This window comes from Thermobia domestica, chromosome 15, assembly GCF_964235325.1.
Source record: "Thermobia domestica chromosome 15, izTheDome1.hap1.1, whole genome shotgun sequence".
Classification (NCBI taxonomy): Eukaryota; Metazoa; Arthropoda; class Insecta; order Zygentoma; family Lepismatidae; genus Thermobia; species Thermobia domestica.
Window position 1 is genome coordinate 41,297,348 of NC_137468.1, and position 16,341 is coordinate 41,313,688.

The 16,341-nt window shown below is 35.7% G+C and overlaps 1 protein-coding gene across 1 annotated transcript in view; it reads right to left on the reverse strand.

Moving 5' to 3' along the window:
* Positions 1 to 16,341, reverse strand: part of LOC145670991 (membrane-bound alkaline phosphatase-like) — a 71,361-nt gene that overhangs the window by 20,519 nt on the left and 34,501 nt on the right. The window contains exons 2-4 of the mRNA XM_081739621.1: positions 15,060 to 15,125; positions 4,838 to 5,058; positions 2,883 to 3,056 (exon numbers count right to left, since the gene is read on the reverse strand). Coding sequence (XP_081595747.1) covers positions 2,883 to 3,056; positions 4,838 to 5,058; positions 15,060 to 15,125 — 461 coding nt within the window. The remainder of the gene's footprint in view (positions 1 to 2,882; positions 3,057 to 4,837; positions 5,059 to 15,059; positions 15,126 to 16,341) is intronic.

Here is a 16,341-nt window from a genome sequence, read left to right on the forward strand (position 1 = left end):
GTTCGTGGGGCCCCTGGTTCAATCCCCGACCAAGTAAGTTTGTCCTGGAAAACATCGTTTCCGTAGGTTTTCTCGGAGTACTCTCTTTTCCTTCCACATTCTCATTCCAGCGATTCTTCCATCATCATTTTCTTGCGTTATTCATCCGCCTCCTTTAGCCTAAAAGGTATAATCGTGAGACGTTAAACTGAAAGATTTCCGAAGGAACAGCTAAGAACCAATCAGATTTTTCTTATACGCTGTGATGGAGGAATGTGTCTCTATTATACCTAACTGGAAATCAATACTTCGGGAGCCAAGCCGGGTAACATAGAAGAGTGGTCTAATCATTAAGTTTGCGATCATGGGATTTGTTTTTAGCAGATTCAGATTTTCCTTATGGTATAAGTTATTTGCATAGTTAGTCACTCTTCCGCTATTCATTTCATTGGCATCAGTTATTTATGATCTCCTGTGTTGTATAACAAAGTAAGTTGAACAATGTTCTATTGCAGTAATCGTCTACAGGAGTTCTTGTCTTCAAGGTAAAAGATACTAATAAAAATATTTTCATATAGTATATTATTTCTATTACACTGCTTTGTTTATTAAAATAACTAACCTACTACGTAACTTAACCTATTGGAGGCACGATCTATGAAGCAGAAAGATAGAAAGAGCATCAAGTGTCTTAAACCATAAGCGGATATGGTACACACTACATCTTACATCCTAGTGGCATCTAGTGAGCGTTGTACAAACCATTCACCGATAAGTTACTTGTCATTCGATCGATAGAGGGCAGCACAGTGTACATCTGTAATTTTCTTCACAGAATTACAGCTGATTTCCACGAACAAAGAATAGAAAACAAGGAAAATGAATCGCTGGTCTTGGGCACGTATGACAAAGTATACACAGCAGTAGCGGCTCGTAGTCTGTACAAGCACCGGTTGCAATGTTGCAATATCAAAGGTATGTAGGTACGCGCAAGTGTTCCCCTCCCCCAGCATTCTTGAGTCCTATCCAAGAAATATTCAGGAAATATAAAGAGGAAAGTCTTTTAAGCTCTATTTGTATATTATTGATTAAATTATTTCTCGAATATTAATTTAATATATAAGCTATTTCCTTTTTTTCAAACAACCACTATCAATGTACGTTTATACACTATTTATATACAAAACCTCTACACTCATGTTATTGGACACGAGATAAATCGAATATATAGTATGTGCTGTAAGCCATGAATGATGGCGTTAATCCGAAAAGAAGAAAAAAAAGCAAGAAAATTGCATGCACGCAGTTAAACAAAATTATTTAATTATATAAACTATGCATTATTTTAGAATGGAAGGTCTTTCTTCGATCTTTCGGGGTTCAAATTTTTCTATGACTTTATTGAAATCTGAAATGCTGCTCGCCAAGTTTCTCTGAACAGAAAGCATCGCTACCGCAAATATTTTCCGCTTTATTTTCTTTGGGGTCCAGAAACACCTCTCTCCTCCGACAATACGCATTTTGTTAGCATTTCTTTGTATAAATATACGGAACAAAAAGTCCATTTTCAGGAACCACGTATTTTTCTGTGTGTAAAGAAGCATGAAATCTAAGATGTTTTCCTTTGAAAATTAAAAAAAAAAAAAAAGTTTAACATTCCAGCAAATTAGGCTAAAGAAGACAGATGAGTATTGGAAGTGAATGATTTGATATTAATTTATGCTCTCCGCCGGAAATCGAACACGGAATCATGTGCACAAAGGACACAGAGCTAGGAATTAGACCCGTAGTAAGACATTTTCTTCTTGGAGACTCGATTGACCCCCCTTCCCCCCAAGAATAGGATTTTTTTTTTAATAAATCTTATCCCAAGAATTTTCACCTTTGTATTATAAATGTTAAATAAAATCTATTGACTTCGAACGACCGCCCCCCAAACTTTCAGCCTGGATCTGTCCCTGCTACCACCAGACTTATATTTGTTCTTTGCGAGTTTATGTTTTGTGAATAACTCCTTTCTTCCACGCGTCTGTATCTTCCTCACCCTATCAACTGAGTCAAGCGCTGCTAAGCGGAGGAATTCGTAACTATTACAGAAGCTGACCAGTTGCGGAAAAAATGCAACCGTAAGGGACCAATACGGGAAGATAGGAGCTTTGCAAGAATAAATCCACTTCCCCATGTTAAGAGATAGGAGCTCGCTACCATATGCTCAATGTTACTGCTTCCAGTGGCAACGTTCGCTGCCACTGGAAAGGTAAATCTCTCTCTCTTTCTTTCCGTTTTTTAATTCACTTTTTTCAGAAATGCATCAATACTGTTTTGCGCTCAAGAGCAAAGGTTTATTTTTTACTGATACACTACTTTAACACTTAAAAATATTTTTAGTATTTAAAAAAATATCCGGTTGCACAACCATGCAACATATAGTACCAGCCGCCACTGATACACAGTATGTAGCATGTCTCGTCTGCACAGCGACAGAAATTCAAGTTTTGCGGTTTTAAAAAACTGCATGTAGGGCACAGAATAAGACTAAATTGCAATAATTAAGAGGTTTTTCTTCTATTGAATGCGAGACGTCTCCTATTTATTTATTTATTTATGCTTACACCTCCTGTCGTTAACCACAGTTGAGTCGTTATTTCATCCATTTGTATAGACAAATGTCCATTCACTTTCGTACTAATATTTATTCGACTGGAAATATGGGATTTAGTGGGTTAGGAATCAAGTTTGAGTGATAACGAGAGGTTGAGGAGTTTTGAAATAATGTGGAGGTAAAATGAGATTAGGTACAGTGAGGTTCGTTAGATTAACATTAAGTTCAGCTTCAACTTAGAGAAGCCCACAATGTGATGCCTACATTACAAATGTAATAAGAATAAAAAATACGTAAATACCTGTGCCCACGAAATGATTGAGCTGACCCTATTGGTGGTGTTCCTCATGGCCTCGCAGTCCCTCACTCGAACAGCGGCTGTTACGCCAATAGTCTCGCGATTACCTTTTACACCGCATAGGTAAGCAGTCGCAGAACAGGCAGAATCAGCTACTTGTTTATCCACACAATATGTCTGAAACAAAATAAGAACTATAGCCTACCTTTGAAACATTTTACATAAACCTTATCTTCCCATGCGAACAGCGGGTATTTCAGGTACTATAACACAAAGGGAACGTAAAAACTGTTTTTCACATGAATCATTATCTACATATACAGTAAAAACTTGTCAACTTGGTCACCTGCTCATCTTGGACTGGTTCGTCTTGAACTTGCATTTTCCCATAAGACATTCGTTACTTACTATACTAGGGCCGCTACGTCTCTGTCTCTGACAGTTCTGCACGTGGACAAAACAGTGTTGCCAATTTGTCGTGGGTTTAACCGTATACACTAAGAATAAACAGAAAAAGCAAGCGAATACAATCGAAATGAATTGTTTAATAAATGCTGAATTTTCATGGATTTTTCAAACTTTGCGTGTAAGGAAACTATATAAAAGTAGCTTTTTTTTTTTTTTTTTTTTGCCTGGAGTAACCAAAACTGCAGAAGGAGAATTAAATTCTTCGGAACATTTTTAGTTTGTTATGTTCTAAACAGTGGATGTTCCCACACGCAAGACATCAGCAACTCTGTTCACCACACTGGTCACAGGAAGAAGAGGACCACCATTATCGTGCTCGTTCTCGAAATATTCACGAAGTCTGTATATAAATTCTCGGCTTTGTCCTTTATACACTCCTATTTTCTTTGGCTTCGGTTCTGAAGAACCAACCATTGTCACCAATTAATTACAACAATATTCTTAAGAGCACACCCAAACACCCAAAAAGGAAAGAAAACAACTCAAAATTGCAATAATCGAATACAATCTCAACGTACTTTCCACTCAACTATGCACAAAGAGAAAAAAGACGCAGTGCCAAAAACGTATGCTTTCCATGTCAACACGGTGACAGCTCGGTCACTCATTGGGCCTTGTGTGTGTGGGGGGGGGGGTGTCAGTGTAGTATGAACCCTCGCTTTCTTTTTCGCATAGCTGTCAGAGCCAGAGATACAGCGGCTACAGTATACTCTGTAAGTTGGTCAACTGTCTATCTTGCAAGTTGGCCGCATTGAAGCAATGTTTACCCTGTTACTAAATTTACCTACCAATCTTGACCACACAAAATACCATTTTGTTATTTTTCCCATGCGAGAGACAGATGTTCTGTATTTATGACTGCAGACAAAGAAGCGTGGATTCCTAGGATTGTTCTTGGAGGTCAATGGCCAGAATACTGCTCTGATAAAGAGATGGTAAAGGAAGATGTAAATAAGAAAAAGTGCGTACAGGAATTCAGACCAATGGTTGTACGTATTTGTTTACCCCGTCTGTTTTGTAATACTATACCATTTGGTAAAACCATATTGGCTTATTTTATCAATGGGGAGCTTTAGTAATTCCGGAAAATTCTCCAGGTTAAAGCTAACTATCTCAATTGTTAACTATTGGCACCTGACGGCTTGTCGAAAGGTAGCGGAGGTTTTGAGATATGAATTTCCTTAAGATTTTCTCAAAATTCCTTTTGTTCCGACGGAAACACTTGTAGCTCAGTAACAAGAGGTAGATGATACTGTACCTAGTACTGTATATTGTTATGATTACTCTATATATATTATTTAAAACTAGCTGTCATGCCATTGCTTACTAAAATTTTACAATCGAGTAATACATGTACTAGAAATCCTATTCTTCATCAATACATCAATCACACTTATTTTCTGTAAGTTGGTCACCTGTCTAAGTTGGTCACTTTTCAATGGAACCATGGTGGCCAATATAGACAGGTTTCACTGTATACGAATATTTACCTTAGACAAACCAGCGTATGGGAATTTCTCCATATTGAGAACCGTTTCCTCGCCTGGCTTTCCTTCCTTTTGTCCTTTGTATATTCTGGCCGCTGCCAAAGTGGGGATGGACATACCGTCGCCTAAGAACATTATCACATTCTTCGCTACTCCAACGTTCAACTTCTGGTTCAAATGAGTCTGCAGAGATTCTTGGGCATTCGAAATCCAGAAGTCAGCGCCTGAAAATATTAGTATTATTAATATTAGTAAATTGAAAAAGAAAACAAAACGTATTGGAATAAATGCATTAAAAGTTGATAGTGTACGTTTTGCAGATGATTTTTTTTTTTTTTAATTCTTACAGACTCGAAGAAACAAATTAATAAAACCCTCCAAGTACCAGAAGTAATCTTGAATAAATTTAAGCTCAAAATAACTAAGATCATGAAAATATGCTGGAAGGATTCGGGAAAATAGGTCCCATTAGAATCAGAAGATATAGGATAGAAGAAATGAGTGAATTTTGTTATCTTCGCAGCATTATGACGAATGAAATTAGATGTACAAAAGAAGTGAAGAAAATAATTATGAAGGCAAAATTGGCCTTCTAAAATAAGTCATTAGAAACAAGAAAATAGTTTATTTTTAAAAAAACTGAGTTTGGAGTATTTTGACATATGGAACTGAAACATAGACCTTAGGAAGACAAGAACGACAGAAATAGTGCTGCCAAAATGTCTTGAGCCGTAGCAAAAATGTGAACTAAGCTCACACCCGCTACACACCCACGCGTTGAGCCAATAAGGGTCCAGCTGTTGCTAAGCGAGAAAGCCTTAGCGAAAGGGAGTGGAATTCCTTCAGCCAATAGCAGCACTTGGAATGGAAGATTAGATGTCAAGTCAATGCGGTATATCTTTAGAAGTTGCTGAAGTGTGGTTTTCGAAAAGATTGAACAGATCCAACTGGAAGAAGAAGAACAATGTGGATGGATGTGCTGATAGATGTAGATGAAAGCAAAAATGTATTAAACGTGCGAGGGAAGAGAAAAGATAAGATTATCGGCCAGTTGATAAGACACAACCGCTTCATGACAATTATTATGGAAGGAAAAATATGGGTGGTGAAAAGGGAAAAAAATATATTCTGTTCGAAAATCCTTTATTAAGATGAAAGTGATCCTGAGGTATGTATTAATTAAGCTTTTCATTATGACAATAGGAAAACGACAATATAATAATATGCTTAATGAGATGTAACCCAAAATGATTTAGATCTTAACTTTTTTGAATTATAATATCGTTTAAAGAAACGATGATTTGGTACGAACGGTCCCAAGTTCCATTCCCGGTGGGAAAACTAGGTCGATTAAGGTTAGTTTAAAGGGACAAGTTTTGCCGATAGATAGCATTACAGTTTTCGTATCTCTCACATGTATTTTTTACCATTCACAAAAAAATCACGATTTCTCTTACAAATTTCAACCTACAGACTTCAAACTTTTAAAAAAGGGAGCTTCATAATCTATCGAAGGCAATAATCCGTGTCGATTTTTTAATTTAGAATTTTCACCATTGTTGAAATCAGTGTTACCCACCCCCTTTTATATCCATGACGCACTCCCCCCCAATTGTCTATTCGTAGGTGTTCTTCCATGAAAAAATCTTCTTTTCGATTAATTTTTACACCCCCTCAAACATATTTATACAGATTTTTAACCCCCCAAATATTTCAATGACGCAGTTTGCGTCATAGCCCCCCTTTTGCGGGGACCCCTGGGAAATGGCTTGATTGTTGAAATGGATACCCAAAGCTTTAACAATGGAACTGCTTCAACAATGAAGAAATTCTAAATAAAATTTAAAAAAATCGGCACGGATCGTTCACTTTAATAGGTTATGAAGTTCCTTCTCTAAAAATTTAAAGTCTCTAGGTTGAAATTTGTAAGAGAAATTGTAAATTTTCGTGAAAGGTAAAAAATACATGGGAGAGATACGAAGACTGTAGTGCCATCTATTGGCAAAACTTGTCCCTTTACACTAACCTTAAGTGAGACAGCTTTACCAAGTCCAGGCAATCTAAATGAAGATTCCTTGGATTTCCCTTATTCACACCAGGCAAATGCCGGGGTGACACGGTACCTAAAATAATGGTCCTGGGCCCCTTCCTTTCTTTCCTATTCCTTTCTTCTTCTCCGATTCCCCGGGCAGTGTGATCACCGAGGGACGTCATTCCTCAAATGTGACGGGCTAACCTGGCCCCAGATACCAAAAGCCCAAGAAATCTAATTCCTAATACTAACCCCTAAAAGACATACGAGTATATCAATCTATATGTCACATAAAGATGAACAAAATAACGCTTGTAAATTATTATTCATAGTTTTCGAGGGGAAAAAAAACACTTTTATGACGCAACAAATGATGTCGTTCGTTGCCAATAATAATTACTAGCTTTTACACTGCTGAAACAGATTGCTTATTTATATGTATACTGTATATTTATAACAGATTGTTTATTTATTTATATATTGTGTATATAAAACAAATTATTTATTTATTTATATACTGTATATGTAAAGCAGATTATTTATTTATATGCTGTATGTGTAAAACATATTTTTTTAAATTTATTTATTTATATACTCTATACAGAGTCTTCCAAAAGTTCTGCAAAAAACTAAAAACCTGTAACTTTGTAACCATTTATTGTATTTGTACAAAACTTTTAGTGGACTTGTAAGAAAGTCTGAAATCTTGTTTCCAAACATTTTTTCAACGCCAAACCTCCAGCTGAGCACCATTTACGTCAAAACATTGCTGAAGTCTTTTCGGGAATCCAAGAATGGCACTTCGACGTGCTTCATCCGTAATACTCCCAATCACATCACGTATCTTCTTCCGCAGGTCCTGAACATTTTTCGGTTTTTGCTTGTAAACTTCTGTATCATTTTCTAACGAACGATATTGTGTAGCGTTGTCATTGGCACTCGCAGCTCCAAAGATCTGCGTTTCAACGATTTCTTTGGACTTCGCAACACGCTTTCCTGAAAGGACTGAATCACAACAACACTGGTTGTTGGCCTTCCGCTACGAGGCAAGTCCAAGACACTTCCGGTAGCTAGGAACTTATCGTACCATCTCTTAATACTTGAACCTGCAGGTGGTTGTTTCTGATGTTTTTGTCGGAATTTTCTTCTCACCGAAACACTAGATTTTAACTCACAAAACCACGTCACACACACTGCGCTTTCTCTTGAGTAGACGCCATCTTTGTCACATGATTTGCGGTTATGACGTCAACGTTTACATCCGCTCATTGTTGCCAACAAAAATTTTAACATTTCCACTAAACATTACAAACAAAATACAAAATTGTAAGTAGTACTTTCAAAGTTACAGCTTTTTACTTTTTTGCAGGACTTTTGGAAGACTCTGTATGTAAGACAGATTATTTACTTATATAATGTATATATAAAACAGGTTCTTTATTTATTGATTTACTGTATATGTGAAACAGATTACTGTATACGTAAAACGGTTTATTTATTTATTTAGGCTATATCTTGTATTTGTAAAACAGATTGTTTATTTATTTACATACTACATCTGTAAACAAATTATTTATTTATTTATATATTTTATATGTAAAAAAAAGATTATTTATTTATTGTATATGTACAAAAATACCCTATTAACTAGCAGATAGTATTCATTGTTGTTTGGGACAAGGTGGCTCAGTGGTAGATCGTTCACTTCCAGGGCATGGAGTCCCTGGTTCGATATCAGCTCGCGCCAAGTGGGATTTGTGATGGACAAATTCCGTGTTCGTGGGTTTCTCGGGGTTCTCCCATTTTCTCCCAATTTATTCATTCCACCATTGCATTTATTTCTCATCATGAACGTCTCCTTTAGCTTAGCCGGCATAATCGTGGGACGTAAAACTTAAACATTTCGTTTATTTTTTCCCCATTGTTGTTTGTCTTTCCTAACGATCACATTACGTAGCCTACCGCTAACAGAATTATCTGCAAGACAAGAGTTAAAGCTGTCTCGTCTCAAAAATTGTTATCTCATTTCGGAAAGTGTGTCTGTTTCTATTGGAAGAGCTCTGCATTATCTCGTATCTCTTTATCTCTTGTCCCGTCTCGAAAATTGCCTCGTCTCGCGGGCAACTTTACTAACAGTTGTACTTATAGAATTTGCCAGACGTCCGTATTTTGTACGGACAGTTTGTTGTTTTAAGACTTCTCCGTATCACACTCTATAAAATGTGTCAAAATGTGTAATTTTTTTTACTCAGAAAATAGATTAATTAGTAACCATTTCTTCACTGCAGCAATTATTCAGTCACCAAAAAAAAAAAAAAAATGGAGGAAGTATTTGTGCTATTTCATTTTTTCGAGATGAGTGAAAGTTCAAGAAACAGAATTTTGAGGTTCTGTGACAGAACCGCAGAGGCTATTGGGGAGAGTTAACAAAAATGATGCAGAAAAGTGTGCGCGAGAAGAAAAAGTTTTTTTTTTTTTTTAGTAAAACTGGAAGTATGTTATTTCGATCTCCAATCAAGACACCTTGTCTTGAAAAGCCGATTACAAGTCACATAGCCAGAAATTTATTTCGAAAGGGACTCAAAGCTTTCGGTAGGGATCCAAATTCAATATGAGCATAAATTTTATTATCATTTATTTAAAAAGAAACACTTCTAACATTAGACTAAATTTACAGAAAAGTTGGGACTTCGGAAAAGGTCCAGACTCCCGGGTTCCACTCCTTTGTCACATCCCTGCCAATCACAGAAATAAGCTTAAAGCTCCATAGCTTCATTGAATATTTCACAGTTTAATATGTAATTAACCAAATATTATTTAAGTTTACAAAAGAAGAAAGAAAAAGGATTTTAATGGCATGTGTGTTTAAAAAACATATCTAGCTGTTTTAAACTTTAATGCTATTAATTTAATGACAGTAATGTTCCGATTTCAATGTTTATCTTATTATGTAAAGATATGCTGTATTGGGTAGTTTCCCTTTAACTAATAGTTTCAACAATTTTCAGCAAAATCCAAAGTGTTCGTATTTTTGCATCCAGAAATTTGGCAATCCTAGTGATACACATATCATAAACATTGACGCATAAGATATTAACAGTGATACATGCAAACAAATAATCAACAGCCTAATAAAACTCGTAAACAAGAGATAATAAATTACATGAAAAACATACCGGTATTTAAAGTCTTACCTCTAATAAAACTCGTAAACAAGAGATAACAAATTACATGAAAAACATATTTAAAGTCTTATCTTCTAGAAAAAAAAACAATGTTGTCACATTGGGTTTAATGCATATATTTCCTTTTAAAAAAAGACGTACTCGTTGACTTGTGAATTAACTTCACATATTTTTTTTTCTTTATTTACGAAACACAACAGATTGAAGAACCCAATTACAGTACCCATCTATTGATGGGTCCGTGATCTATAGATATGCCAATACTGTAATTCCAATTATAACCCTGTGTTCCAAGGTACTTAACGGGACTGCGTGGTACATGAACTTGTACTATGAATCAATTTACATATCAGTACATGTTATTATTGTTACACTAACTACGTAGAATTGTGAAAACAAACAGATATACTGGGACGAGTACTTATTTACTTTCAGTCTCAGATACGACCGGAAAGTCATTTCACTCTAAAAGATTAACAAGTAAAAGAAAAATTAGAAGAAAGGCGGCCAGGAAAATACCATCTTGAAGGTATATCTGGAAAATATCATTTTTCGTTAATCTGAGAAAATGAGCGGGCCCAATCAGGATGTACGGACATCAGATCTCACGATTGAATGAAGCACTATAAAGCATACTATTTATCCTCACACTCTTTTAACATTTTATTCTTCTTAACCCGTAAGTACTATGGACCGTCTCTCAGACCGCTGCGACTTTTTGTATTATTATATCTTCTACACCCCTACCACTACAAGTGGATCTTTTCGTCTACCTTCCTGTCTAGCAAATAGTCACATATTGTGAAGTTTTTGTTATAGTTGATCCCTTGTGCGTGGAGGGGTCGCGCGGTCTCACAGATGTACTATAGTAGTTACGTGAGTATTTTACGGTTTATCAGTCTTTCGTTATCTGTCAATTATTAGCAGTTTGTTTCTTACCGTGTGGCTCGTCTGGACCCACACATCAAATAATGAGCCAGAGACTAAAAAACCTGAAATAATCATATCTTATAAAATGACTAAAGGCGTAGAAGATACTGTAAATTACAAATGTACAAATTACACGCCAAGTCGTCGAAGAAGACGATGGCCATTTACAATTTTCTTTCTGCTGCGTATGTTGGATGTTGCATATGGTGTCAATGCGTATGTTTTGCATTAAGCCTAGGCTAACTCCGTAGTGATGAGAAGACTTGGTTTCATGAAAATGTTGGCAAAAGGACTTCTTAGGCATCAAATGGAACGAAGTTTGTTCATCGGACATATGCCACAAAAGCTAGGTTTTTCAATCAAGAGAATACTGCAGATTGAAAGTGAGCTTTCTACCATCCCGGATGAGTAAGGAGTTCTATAACAGGAAATCGTGGCCTTCGGTCCACTGGATCCTAAGCGGAAAGCAAGATATTCATGTCAGTGGTGTTGGGTGCACATGAGCTTACAGTGCAACAAAAAAAAGTTCCAAGTGCCTACCCGTAGAAAGTGCATGAAGTCAGAAATGATAGTACAGTGTTTTCTTTACCGGTAAAATGCATTTTCTTTACTTTCGCGATCATATAAGAACGAAAAGTTAGTTATGTTCATTACCTTTCTACTAACCAAAAATATAACAATACTTTATTGCAGGTTTGAAAAAGCCACAATTCCATGTTTTTTTCGTTTTTAATGTATTTTTTATTATCAGTGCATTTATAAAAACAATATATTTTGGATTAGTATTGTTTTGACTACGTAGAAACAAATAAATAAATTGGATATTTCAACAATTAAAATTTTAGAATAACAGTGAAAGCATTGTTGCAAATTTTGACTATGTTCTCTTTCTCATTGTTTTAAAAATATAAAGCTTATTTTATATAGTGAAATTACTATGCTTTATTTTTATATAAACAACTAAAATATGTAGGATAGCATTTTTAAAAATATTTAATAAAACTACTATTCAGAAAATGTGAAACAGCGATGCGGTCTGACAGACCGTTCCATAGTTATGTGATTATTTTCGTCCATAGTACTTAAGGGTTAATTAAAAATGACGGAAATATTTGATAGAACTACTAGTAAGCTTACATGTCAGCTACGTACCATAGGTTAATAACAGAAATTTAGATCAATGAACTAAATGTTGAATTAAAATGGAACATTTCTTTCAAAAACAATGACAATATACCTAGGTACAACTAACTTATACAACATGTATTTGAGAATCATGGTTCTAACGACGTCAATAAAAACTCGACAATTGATCAATGTAACTTCTCGCTGTCCGTGTAACTTGTTTCATCTCGCAATTCTATACTCAGCACTGTCAAAGTTTAAGGGTTTATGAATCAGTATAATGATTCCGCCTTCAGATTTGTTTCTCAAGAACAGTTCAGTGAATTGATTGTACGCGTAATTGATTCTATACCAGACATTCCACACTGTACACAGTGGCGGATCTAGAAAATAAACTATGATAGGTATACCTATATCATGAGTTTACCATAAACTTTCAAAAACATATATATAATAATTTAAATTATTTTTGTCACTTGAAAATTGGGGGCTAGGTCCTCCCGGCCCCAGGCTAGATCCGCGTCTGACTGTATAAGGGTAACTTATGGTCATTTTCAGCTGGATTAATATCAAACATGTAATATTATTTACAATTTTATTCAATAAATTACAATTGTATTTGACACCCTGAAATCCTAGTTATCAGTGCCAGCTCAAATAGCCAGCAGCGAAGTACCACCTCTCTTCTTTCTTGTATTAGTTAAGAATTTCAGCAGCTGCCTTTCTTCTTTTGATTAATAATATTAGAGTAAGAAGAAAGATAAGCACTTGAAGAAAAGACAATATTTCGACAGTTAAAGAAATAGCCATGTTTTACTTCAACCCATATAGAACATGTCACGTAGTTGATCTCTCCGTTACCATTTTAACAATTTCCTCCAAAATCCAATGGAGTTGAAGTAGCACCATACCATATGAGAAAATTTGACACAGCTAGGGTAGCATAAGCTAGAACCATTGTGTTGAATTAATACAACTTTTTTTTTTTTTTTTTTTTACTGTGTAGAGAATGCTTAACATTTCGAAATCAAGCTTATTAATTATTCTGTTAAATCAACGAATTGCGGATATGGTATAAAATATATATGTATAATAATACACGTTTAACTGTTATTATTATTATTATTTCTTAAATATTATTGATATGAATTTAGGTGGTTGAACACGTCCATGATAAAATTCTGTGTACGCCCATCGTGTGCAGTATAATGAGTAGTCTTGAAACTATGTTTATTCAACTGTCAAGATTGATTCGTTGGTTGGTCGGCAAACGTCCCGGTTCGATTCCCGGTGAAACTCGTGTTGCTCGGATTCTACCTTAAGCTGAATGCTCACGCGTCTTTGCAGAGAGGCATGTTAAGGAATTTCGTAGTTCCTAAAGGCAATGAAAATAAGCACTAAACGACGACGAAGTTCCTTTTTGAACGTAGTATGTTCCGTATTAAAGGCTGTATCTGAAATTTTATTGAAAGTCGACAGTGTCAGTTCAAATCTGTAGATTGATCGATGTCTACAGTCATATAGGACGATATTTAAATTTTAAAGTGGAATCTGAGCATCTGTAGTGCCTTCGAAGTGTCCCACAGGGGATCGAACCCGGTAACAAAAGTACAAATACTAGACAGCAGACCAACGAGGAGGGCATTTAGGTTTATCGCATTTTTCGGCATGATAACATCGCTGGATTTTAAGTTTCCTTTGACTATTTCCCACATATTAAATATCCAATAACATTGTTTTCTTCTGCTAAAATTAATGAAAAATTAAAATAAATTATTACTCGTATAAATAAATAAAAGGAACTTCCAAACAGAGTTTGAGTGAAATTTAGTTTGATGACTTGCATTTTACTGATGTAACACACCTGTATTTCAACTTCATTGCTTTTCCGTTAATCTGCTTCAGGGTTCCAGTACGAATTGACTGCTGTTCGGAACATTTTTACAGTGCTTAAACCGCTAGATATGGGGATACAAGTATCGATTTGGTAACACTGACATTAGGGTTCACGACTTACCCTGGCATCGTGTCAGAGTGAATTCATAGTCATAAATGTTTTCTCATGAGCAAGGTTCTGAAGATGTATACTTTAAAATATGCAGTGTCAATATCTTCACTATGATCGTTTTCAACAGCACACGTGTGTTGTCATTTATAAAAAGTAGGGATGTTCAAAACCGGTTTTCACAAAAACCGGATACCGGTTTCTGGAAAAACAGAAATCCGAAAAAAACGACATTTCGGTTCATCCAAAACCGGTTCTGTTTTTTACCGAAACCAGTTTCGGTTTTCTCCAAAAACTGGCTAGGTTTTTCGCCGAAGCCGGTTTCGGTTTTCTCCGAAAACCGGTTCAGTTTTTTCACCGTAACCGGTTTCAGTTTTCTCCAAAACCGGTTCGCTTTTCTCAAAAAACGGTTCGGTTTTCTCCAAAATCCGATTCGGTTTCTCACTAGAGTAGAGTTTTGTTATTCTCCTAAAACCGGATTCGTTTACAACAAAAGCATTTTTGTTTTTAAACATATTGGTTTTAACCATGTCGGTTTCGGTTTGCAATTCCTCTTTATGAGAATTTACTCATGTTTTTGAGCTTCTTTCATATGTGTTCTCGACGCAAGGAAACACTATTCTGGTCAGAAATAGAACCAGGTTTGGAAAAACTGAAGCCGGTTTTGATGAAAAACTGAACCGGTTTAAAAGAAAACCGAAACATAATTTGGTGAAAAACTGAACCGGTTTTGGAGCAAACCGATAACCGATTTCGGAGAAAACTGAACCGGTTTTGGAGAAAACCGAAACCGTTAGGCAAAAACTCGTTTTTTTTTAAAAAAATTCAAAGCCCGGTTTAGGTTTTCCTAAAAACCGGAAAAACCTGTTTTTGTACTCACCGCTAATAAAAAGTAGCTCTGAATAAATAGAACAGTAATGAAAAATAAAAGTGTAATATTATGCATACCTTGTTCTGCGTTGTTTATTTTATACTTGGATTTTCCGTACGTCCTGGGATGCATAAGGTCAGCGTCTGTAAGGAGATAAAGAGACAATATTAAGATATAGAAACACTTGATTTATCTAGCTCTCTTCTCAAAAAAATATACAGCTGGCTGCAGGTGTGTTCTCTCCAAAACCGAAGGTTCTCGTAGTTTTTACCCCCCCCCAAAAAAAAACATTTATTGAAATTTTGTATCTCGGCAGAACCTTGGCCTTTGAACCAATATTATATTCAAATATATATTTCATTTTCTTAGCTTTAATAAGCTAGTGTTACTCTCTTCCATGTATTTATTTAATTAACATAATAAAAATTCTAAATAACAATATCAAAATCTCCATGTTGATATGCAAATAATTTTATAAGAAAAACTATCAAAACAAAATATTAATTTTCATATCAAAATGTAAATTATATACAGCACAGGCACTATACACATTGCAGCGACGTGAATTGCCTAAATGCACAACAAGGTTCTAAATCCCTCAAATTGAATTGAATAACATCCTGAAATTACGAGGCACGTCAACAAAATAAATGTCCTAGGATCCTCACGGGCAGAGATAATTTGTTATTGCTATGTTGGTCACACTGCCGTGTAGCTTAGTTTCTACCCTTTCCAGCGAGCCCAATCACGCGTCAGTACAAATGTCACAGTAACGTCTCCCGTGAAAGATGAAAAAATTTGCTGCCAAGTGCAAGATTCGCAGCGTTATCCATTATCTCGTTGTGAAGGGGAAAATCGTCTGAAGTTTATAACAAGATTAAATCAGATTATGGCGAAGGAATTGTGAATCGTACGAGCATGTTTAAATAGTGTCATGAATTTAAAAACGGACGTAGTGATGTGCACGATGGGCAAAGGAGTGGAAGACCGTCAATTTTGACTGATATGTGCATTCTCCTGACCTGGCGCCTTCAGATTATGCTCTGATCACCTCCCTGAAGATGCACATGGATGAGAAAAAAAAAATTCAACTAACGAGGAAGTAAAGGTGGAGATGAAGAATTGGGCAAAAGAGGTGGAGGCAGACTTCTTTGACCAAGGCATAAAAAAGTTAATCCCTCGTCTCACTAAATACACTCATGTCCAAAATTATTGTCGCATGTCTATAAATATGTTGTGGTAGGAATGCAATTTGATAACGAATTCACCCAGTATTTCTTATAATGTTAGTATGTGTATAATCGGCAAAGACATGTATGTGACAAATTTCATATCGAAAGAGCAGTAAATAAGAACAAT